The 9883-nt window shown below is 57.4% G+C and overlaps 1 protein-coding gene across 1 annotated transcript; it reads right to left on the reverse strand.

The window, feature by feature from the left end:
* Positions 1 to 1181: 1181 nt before the first annotated feature.
* On the reverse strand, positions 1182 to 7463 carry LOC102018647. Its single transcript, XM_013507825.1, has 3 exons — positions 7236 to 7463; positions 4466 to 6901; positions 1182 to 2593 (listed from the first exon to the last, which is right to left on the reverse strand). Exons 1-2 carry the CDS (start codon positions 7461 to 7463, stop codon positions 5999 to 6001), a joined length of 1131 nt encoding a protein of 376 aa, XP_013363279.1. The 3' UTR covers positions 1182 to 2593; positions 4466 to 5998.
* Positions 7464 to 9883: the final 2420 nt, after the last annotated feature.

Raw genomic sequence — 9883 nt, forward strand, 5'->3', positions numbered from 1 at the left:
GGCCTTGAGCTCACTTTGTAGCCCAGGCTGGTCTCGAACTCACAACGATCCCCCTGCCTCAGTCTCCTGAGTGCTGGGATTACAGGCGTGCACCACCACACCCAGCTAGTTTGGGTAGATTTTTAATAACAGCTTCATTAGTATATAACTTATATATCATAAAATTAACTTTTTTGTGTTTTGTTTTGTTTGCAGTACTGGGTATTGGGGCCAGGGCCTTCAAACTGAGCTACATCCCACCCATCCACCCACCCAACCCACCACTTCCCTTTTTTTTTTGAGGCGTGGACCCACTAAATTGCTAAATTGCCAAGGCTGGGCTCAAATCTGCAGTCCTCCTGCTCAGACTCCCAGAGCTGGGATTACAAGTGTGTACCCCTGCGCCAAAAATCATTCTGGAAATGAGTGATGGTGATAATCAAAGAACCATATGAATGCTACTTAATGCCACTGAACTGTACACTTAAAAGTGGATAAAATGGTAAATTTTGTGTGTATTTTAACACAGTAAACTTTGAAAGTGTGTATAGTTTAGTGATTATTAGTTTATTCACATAGACTTTGGGGTTTTTTTGAGATTAAACCCAAGGTCTTGGGGATAGTAGGCATGTGTGCCACCACTAAACTACACCAAAATCCTTTTTTTTTTTTTTTTTTTTTTTTTACTTTTTATTCTTGTACTTTCTTTCTTGTCTTTTCTGTTTTCTTTTTAAATTCTGAAACAGGGTTGTGTTATGTTGCCCAGACTGGTCTCTGCCTTGCAATCCTCCAGCCTTTCTCCCACTTAGCTGATACTGGGGCCGGGGATGCAGCTCAGTGGCACAGTGCCTGCTTGGCAAGTGCAAGGTCCTGAGTTTGATTCCCAGTACCAAAAATAGCAAAAAAAAAAAAAAAAAAAAAAAAAAAAAAACCAAACAAACAAAAAAAACCAAACCACAAGTAGCTGATATCACAGGCAAATGCTACTGCATGTACCCCACATAGATTTTAGTTTTAAACTGTTGAATTTGTCTGTGTGATACAGAAATTTGCCAGGTTTCTTTTGTTGTTCTGGGATTATCTGAGAGTTCATACTATGGTCCAAAAAGCCACAGAAACTGTATGTTTCATTGTATCAGTTAGTTATTTATATTTTTACCATAATTTCTTTTTTTTTTACCATAATTTCTTTGGAAGAACAATTTGTGAAAAAAATTTTAATTTTGATAGAACATTGATTATAATCCTTTTTCTGGTAGCCCCCCAGTTTTACATAAGATGTAATCTTTTGTATTCAAAATTTGAGAAGCTCAATTAAATACAATAAATTCATATTGCACACTTAAAAAAAAAGAAAGACATGGACCCCGTAGTAGGGACGGTAGCAGGCTGGGAAACCCTTCCCTCTAGCACTGACACGGTCACTGCGCAGGGGCCACTACCCCCACTTTTGAGATGGAACTTCATTATGCAGTTCATGCTGGCTTTGAACTCATTATGTAGACCTGGCTGGCCTTGAATGCATGGGTACCTTCCTGCCTCAGCCTCCTGGTGCTGGGATCACAGGCATGCACCACCACGCCAACTTGCTCAGCCCTTCAGGGGCTCCAGTCAGCACCTGGCCTGCCCAGTGTGCGCAGAGGTGCACATTCTTTGCTGCTGTCTGTGCTGTGGCTGCTTGACCGAGCTTCCTGAGGTGGAGGTACAGGTGCAAGCTGAAGTAGCAGATGACATCTTGGATGGGCGGGCAGAGGCAGGGTCACCCTGGGTGGACAGTAGCGAGGTGTTGGGGAGTTTTTTAGGTTTCTGTTTACTTTTATGTATGCCTGAAATTTTTTCTGAGCATACTTTTAAAAGGGGCTCAGAGCTTGGAGGAGGGGTGGGGCCGTCACTATTGCTCCTGTGGCTTTGGCATCCAAGGGACAGAGATAGAGACAGAGCCAGAGATGAGAGCACAAGCACACAGACACCCTGGGGAGCATGATGTCCTGACACGTGCTGCACCACTGAATGGAGACCTGGCTGGATCCAACCCCAGCTGAGCATGAAGGACACGGGGGAGCTGTGGTGCCTCCCAGGTTCCTGGGCCGAGCCCCAGGGACAGATGCAGCTGGTCTCTGTAGAAGGGAAGGCAGGGGCTTGTTTGCAGGCCTGAGGCATCCTTGGGAACACTGGATATCCACACACAGAAGAGTGAAGTTGGATTTTGCCAGATACCACACAAAAATTAACTCAAAACACATCAAACACCCAGCATAAGAGCTAAGCTGTAAAACTTAGAGGAAAACATAAGCAAAAGCTTCGTGACACTGAATTTGGCAGCGATTTCTTAGATATGGCACCAAAAGCACAAACAACTAAAAAAAAAAAAAAAAGACAGCAACCAGATTTCATCCAATTTAAAACTTCCATGCAGCAAAAGAATGAAGCATCTGTGGACAGTGAATGGATTTAAAAAGGTGGCCTTCCCATCTGTGGAGTAGTACTCAGTCTAAAAGGAAGAAAATTGCCAGGTGTGGCATCTTGAGTGTGCACATCTGTAACACCAGGTACTCAAGAAGCTGAGGCAGGAGGATGGCAAGTTCAAGTCTGGCCTGGGCAACATCTCAAGACCCTGTCTCAAAAACAAATAAAAAAGGAACTATGACATGCTGTGAGGTGATAACGTAGAGGTGTCCTACAGTGAAGAAGCCTGTCTCAGAAGGGCAAAGGCTGATGACTGTGCCCAGAGGTCTCCAGCGGTCAGATCCATGCAGATCATGGGGACCCAGTTTGGGGGCAGGGTGTGGAGCGGTGACAGGATGTTTCCTGCGGGGTGATGGACAAAGCTGACAGCTTCACGATTAGAGTGTGCTGCATGCCAGGGAACTGTTCTCTTGAGAGGGTCATGGTGGCAGGTGTTGGCTTTGCATTTTTCAGGGTAATAAAAGAACACAGGAATGGCTGGCAGTGACAACCTGGCTGAGGAGCCTTGCTTTTCAACGTAGACCTCTCAGGACTACTGTAACTTTCCTATGCACACACTACTCTTTTGATGTCATGTTTTTGTTTTTTGAGACAAACGTCTTCTTATGAGACCAGGCTGGCCTCAGAATCCTCCTGTCTCAGCCTTCCAAGTGCAGGGTTTATAGGTTGCACTACCACACCAGCCATGCCCTCAATTTAAAAACAAAACAAAACAAAACAAAACCATTTTGAAAATGCTCAAATTAGCTGGCACTCAGGAGGCTGAGGCAGGAGGATCATTTCGAGTTTGAGGCTAGCCTGGGCTACAAAGTGAGCTCAAGTTCAGCCTGAAATGCATAGTGCCACCCTGTCTCAAAAAAAAAAAAAAAAAAACCCACCAAAATAAATGCTCAAATTGAGCTGGGCTTGGTGGAGCATGCCTGTAATCCCAGCATTTGGGACAGGAGGCTGAGGCAGGAGGATTGCTGTGAGTTCAAGGCCAGCCAGGGCTACATAGTGAGTTCAAGGCTCAGCTGGACTACACAGCAAGATCTTGTCTCAAAAAACAACAACAATAACAACAAAGCTCAAATGGTGTAAGTTTTATATAATACTTATACTTTAGTATAATTTGAAAATTGGGGGCACGTGTGTGGTAGAAAGTATCTGCACGAGGAAGTGGGGACTGTACAGTCAGACGTGAGCATGGGCCCAGGGAGTGTCAGGGACAGACCTGGCCATGAGCTGCAGCGGGGAGTGGCATGCAGGAAAGCTGGGGGTCTCGCAGGCACAGCACAGGGAAATGGGGAGGCTGACCCGGGGGCACTGCCTTCACTGCACCTGCAGCACCTCCCTAGCACTGAACCCTTCCCATGGGAGCCTGGACCTCTGACCTGAGACCCCTCAGACTCCCTCTCCCAGGTATCTGTCCTCCTTTGGGAGCCGTGAGCAGTATGCTGGGCTTCTCCATCACCACCTTCCTGGTGTGCTCTGTGGAAATTTGAGACCTTGAGTCGGGCCAGCTTGCTCTTTGCCCCACCCTCGACTTCCGGTCTCAGGTGGGCTTGTGCCGGCAACAGGCAGTCAGTCTGGGTTTGCCCTCCTGTGCCACTGCGCTTTTCCTCCTCAGGCCTCCTTCCCTGTCCTGGGCACTGAGGATTGAACACAGCACCCCTGCCCAGGCCCAAGCAAACACGGAGGCAACAGCCTGCACATGGGGAGAGAGGGGCCACCCACCCGGCTTCCTCACCCATCCTGTGCGGTGCTAAGGCCCAGGGTGTGCTACCAGCTGCCAGCTGTGCTACCCCTGGTAGGGCTCTCTAGGTCTCCTGGCACCTGTCACTGCGGGGCAGTACCTCCACACTTTGACCACAGCTCAGTGGGGCATGATGGTGCCTAAGCCCAGGAAGGGCTGTGTGCCCCTCGCCAGCATGGACAGCCCTGCTCCAAGCTGTGGTAAGGCCTTCCCAGGGGGCAGACAAGGGGCAGCCATGGGCCACCAGTGGAGATGACCCTGGCAGGGCGAGACAGGGGACCTCACCCCTGGGCTCTTGCTGGGCACTTGCTGGTGGCCATGCTGGTGTCAGCAGGGCCGGTGGCTGCACCCATTCACGTTCCCCACTCCAGGCACCCCTGGGTCTCAGGGGAAGCAGCTCAGCGTGAGGCCAGCGCACAGAGAAGCCCACCCGGAAAGGCGCTGGCCAAGAACAATGCCTTCGTGTGACCGACTTTCCCTCTGTGGGAGAAAACAGAGTTAAGCAGAATGGCAGTTTCCTGCATTTGTGCCTGCGTGTGGGGGTGACTCATGCAGACCTCCCACAGAGCTGGCCCTGTGAGCCCCACACCCTTGCGGCCTCACCCAGGGTCCCGGCAGGGCACAGGTCCAGCCCAGCCTCCCTGGCATCGGTTCCCACCCTTGCCTGAGCAGGGGCATGCTGAGCCAGTTGATGGTGTGGGGCCATGGAGGAGAAGCAAGCCTGGAGCCAAATGCTGACATTTGTGTAGAGCAGTGGCCAGAGCTTCTCCAGAAACAGAAAGTCCCTCTCCCCAGAACAGCACAGTTCCTTGGGCCGCCAGGGCCCTGGTAAGGGCAGGAGAGGAAGGGCCACAGGAAGGGGTCAGGGTGTCCTTGGACATGCAGCTGGAGGTGGCAGTGATGACTGCCATGCAGGACTGAAGCTAGCCACGTAGGCACCAGCAGGTCTGTGTGGGATGTGGTCCTCCTGACCTGCATGACGGTGGGCACAGTCCTTCCCAGTTGAGGGCATCACAGGCCCCATAAGTGGGAGGGCAGAGCCTGACACTTGCACCCCACTTAACAGCAAGGGGGTGTTGCCAGCCAGGGCAGCAAGGACGGACCTCCAGTGCTCGCAGCCGCCATCTCCACGTGTGGCAGGCAGGCCTCCCACACCCCAGCACACAGCCCAGTTCTGATTCCTCTCCCAAGGGCAGCACAGTCCTACGCAGAGGGGACAAGAGGAGCGGGGTGAGCCCAGGTCACAGTGTGGGAGCCCGGAAAGCGGGGGGCAGCCCAGAGTCTGGGCAGAGCCTCGGCACAGCGGCCACGTGGGGCCCAAGCGGTGATGCTGACCTCTGTGAGCTGGGTGGGGGGCGTTGGGGGCTCCCGCTAGGAAGGGCAGGTGATGGGAAAAGGGGGAGCTGTGGCCAGAGCCCCGAGGGCAGGGGAGGGGCCTGGACTGGGAGGTGATGGCAGTGGGCTGGGCAGTCACCAGCCTTGGCAGTCTGGCCGCCCTCTGGGTTGCCCGGCTGCCCCCTGCCAGCTTCACCCACACGTGCAAGCCCTTGGTGACCAGATCCTCCAGGGGTCCGTGAGGCCCTGTGTCGCTCTTGCTTCCCACCAGGGAGGAGCCGGGGCATGTGCAAGGGAAAGGCCCGGCTGTGACATCTTGCCCTGCCGCCTAGTGGCCACGGGGGCCTCAGACCCCGCCTTGCCCACCAGTGCCCCAGGCCGTCTGCCAGCTGCGGGTCAGGAGCACCCCAGGCCGCGGGCAGGTGTGGCCTGGAAGGCGGCCGGGCCTGCGTGGGCGGCGGGAGCGGGAGGAGCCTGGCAGGGTCAGGATGGAGGGAACGACCCCGCGGGGACGCCCCGTCCCTCCCCAGCTCGCCGGGCTCCGATCTTACGAGCCAGCCCCACTGCCGCCTCGCTGGGAGGGGACATCGCGGCCGCGCGAGCCGGACGGGACCGGGCCGGGGCGGCCTCCGCGCCGGGGTTTCCGGTGCCCGACCCCCGCGCGGCCTGCAGGAAGCGGCTGCCCTCGAACAAAGGGGCCGGCGGACAATGGTCATTGAATTGGCCGGCGCGCCCGCATGGGTATGGCCCCAGCTGCCCGCGCTGATAAGCCCGGCCCGCGCGCCCGAGTCCTGCTGCGGCACGCACGCGGGCCCGAACTGCCGCGCCGAGCCGAACCCGGCGGTGACCCGGCGGCTGGCGACCAATGAGGAGCCGGTGCAGACCGCTGGCCGCTCGCCGGCCAATCAGGGTAGCGCGGCAGGGGCCGGCTCCGCCCCGCCGCGCGGTCCGCCCGGCTGCCAGCGGGTCGGGGCTGCTTCTCCAGCCCGCGGGAGACACCGCCCGCTTGGTGCCCGCGTGCAGCGGCCGCTGGCCCGCCCACCGCGGAGTCAGAGAGGCCCCCTGCGCTGAGGCCGCGGCCGGCGTCGCTCGCGCTGGCCCTAGCAGGCGGGCCCGCGCCCCACAGGCCCGTGAAATCCGCGCAGGCCCGCGGAGCTGGAGTCGGCGTGGGGGGCTTCCGGGAGGAAGACTAGAACCTTGGGGCGGTTTGGAGAGACTGAGGCAGGAGGCGCTAGACGGCTTGTTACGTGCCCCAGCCTGGGCAGTCCTGTCTGTCCTGCTGCTAGCGTCGAGCCACCACAGCGACAGTGATGAAAGGAGGCAGCCAGGGGGAGGCTGGCCCTGGCGGGGAGTGACCCCCCCTGACCCCGGGCAGCTCCCCGGGGGCTAGGGTGGCAGGATGACCGGTAAATGGTGTTGGGTGTAACTGTGGCATTGAGGGCCCTGGCGGGCGCATGACCAATTCACCGTGCAGGCGGACGGGGGGTTGTGGGCAGGCCTGGTGGAGCGCTGGGGTGCAGAATAGCCGCGGCCCCTAGCCCTGGAATCACTGTCCAGGGCTGGCACCCCTTGCCTTCCTGTGAGCACCTGTCCCTGGGAACCCGGGAACCCGAGGGGCCTGGTGTGTGGATGCACATGTCAGCAGCCTCCTGGGCTTCTCTTGCTCACGGGACACCTCTGCCCCACCTGGCAGGGGCACAGCCAGACTGGCCATAAGCACCTGAACGCCCTGCACTGTGAGCCGATGGGCAGCATAGACTCCCGGGCCTGTATGAGTAGATACCCACTGGCACCAGGCTTCACCACCCAAGCTGTAGGAAGTGGGAGGCTTGGTGGCGTCCCACTCCTGCCCTTTATCACCTCTCCCCACTTCCTGAGGCCAGTGTGGCTGGCCCGGACCCTTGGCGCCAGGACTGTGGGTCAGCAGTGACTCACCAGACTCGAGCATGGGGTCGCCCCTCTGCCTGTGCCCCCTGTGCCTTACACCTGGCCAGCAGCCTGACCCTGGCCCAGTTCCTGCCCTCCCATGCTGCACTCTCCAGCACTCTCCCCACTTAAGGGCTCTGGTCAGCCCCAGCCCCATCCCTTCCCTAACCCTGGCCCACCCCATCTGGCCAGGGCTGGGAGGCCTTCAGGGCCAAGCACACCTCTCTGCCTTTGTGGCCACACACTCCAACTCTAGCTTGAATGTTCCCTGCACTGTGACCCAACCCTCCTACCTCAAGAGGCCCTCACTGCCTGTGCTGTAGGGTCCTGCCTGCCTCACCGTGCAGCCCTCACACCCTGCTGTCACCCGGGTCCCAGGTAGGTGGGGACCTGCCTCTTCTGTGTGCCTGCAGCTTTGGGCATCTCATATTTTGCTTGGCCAGCTCTTCCCCCAGGAAGCCTTCCTGGGCTGACCCAGCACACCCAGGCCTGCCGAGGCTCTTCTGGGTCTTCCCACCATGGATGCCAATATTCTGTCTCTGAGCTTTACTATAAGCAGGGACCCAGCTATGCTGCCCACCAGCAGAGCTGACCCCACCCTCACCCCAGCAAGTGTGGGGACACTTCGTGTGTAGAATGGGAGCTGAAGTTGCAAAAGGGCAGTGAAGGCCAAGAAGGCTCCCCTTGGCCTGACCCTGGGGGGTGCCTCATCCTGGTGCTGCCCAAGTGGCAGGACAGCTGTCAGATGGGCTGCCACCTAAAGGGAATGCCTGTCACCCCTTTGAGCAAGCAGCAGCAGGCTGTGGACTCCCCATGCCTGACCCTATACCTAGCCCACCTGGAGAGCAGAGGGGAGAGCAGCACCTGTGCTCCTGGGGCCTGGTCTCACTTCCTGTGTCCTTGGGGGGCCCTCAGCCCTCCAGTGCCCTTTTCCCCAAACACCTGCCAGGGCTTTCGGGGACAGAGGGGACCCGGCATGCCATGCTTCCCAGGTAGCGCCCTGCCTGCTGGGATGTCCACACCTGTCCATGGATCATGTGTGCACCGGCATGGTTTAAAGCCTGTCTCCCCTCCAGGATGCGGGGAGGGCTGGCTGCACCCCCATGCTCCTGCAGAGAAAGAGCTTTGCTGAGGCTTTGTCCATGTTCTCTGTGCAGAGTGCGTAATTCATGAACGAAGGAGACATGTGGCTGGAAGGGATGTTCTGGTCACGGGGTTTTAGGACAGGGAGGCCTCAGTGTCCCAGGGAGGTGGCAGCCCACCCCATCCTGCCAGGCCAGAGTCCAGGGACCGCAGGGGATAGAAACTAATACTGTCTCCATGACCCCCAGGGTCACTGATGTGAAAGTGCAACGCGTCACATGCGCAGCTCAGGAGAAACGAGTGAATCGTCCAGCTGCACCCACCTTCCCCACTGCTCCTAGAGAGGGCATAGCTAAGCAACATGCTCCACTAGCTTCACTGGAGAGAATGCTGAGCACGGCCATGATGGTGATGGGCCTGAACCTTTCTGCTGTCCAGGAATCAAGACAGTCCAGCCGGCTAAAGCCAGCAGCCCCTCCCCAGGCTGCACAGGTGCCTGTATTGACGCCACCCCGCCCCGAGCATACAGATGCCTTTCTCTGGGTCCTTCCCCATGGACAGTGCATGCTGCCCTGCCCTCCCTCAGGCCCTGCACCATCGAGGTCTGACCCATACCCTTCCACACAGGGAGGTCCTTGCAGCCAGCAGCCCCAGGCTGAGGCTGTGGGCAGGGGTCACTGTGGCCATCCCCTTGATGTGCTCCAGGGGGCCAGGCCAGGTTGAGAGCCAGGCCTCACCAAGGCAGGTGACTGGCATTGCTGTTCACCATAAACTCCAAACTGAGAGACAGTTACCCAGCTGGGCTGCTGCAAAGGCCCCATGGTCACCGAGAAACAGCCTCCCCACACCACCTGGCAGAGTGGGCACTGCCTCTCACTCAGCAGGTGTGTCCAGGTCTCCTGCCTGAATCTCTGCCCAGCAGGCCTCTGTGGGAGCAGTGGGACTGGGTGCTTGTAGGCACCCCATGTACCAAGGCCCTTTGCAGCGGCGCTGGGAATGCCCCTACCCTGTCATAGCTCTTCCCTGGTGAGCAAGAGAGGGCCCTGCAGAAAGAGAATCACCAAGGGCCAGCGTCAGGGTTGAGAGGACTGAGGTGGGGTGACGACTGAGCTGAGGGCAGGGTTGGGTCCTCCAGTCTGGGGGCCCTGGCCCTCACCCTTATGGGTCTCAGCCAGGACCATTGTGTGGAGACAATGGCTTCCTCAGCCAGGTTCCTCTCCCGCAGGAAAACCATAAAGAGCCTGCCTTTGCCACCGCCCATAACCCCTTTGAAGGCCTGGGCAGGCTGCAGGCACCACCACAGCCTTGGAGCCAACCCTTGGCCCCACCCTTGCCAGCCTGGCCCAACCCAGGCCTCCC

The sequence above is a fragment of the Chinchilla lanigera genome, unplaced genomic scaffold (assembly GCF_000276665.1).
Source record: "Chinchilla lanigera isolate Chin_1 unplaced genomic scaffold, ChiLan1.0 scaffold00137, whole genome shotgun sequence".
Classification (NCBI taxonomy): Eukaryota; Metazoa; Chordata; class Mammalia; order Rodentia; family Chinchillidae; genus Chinchilla; species Chinchilla lanigera.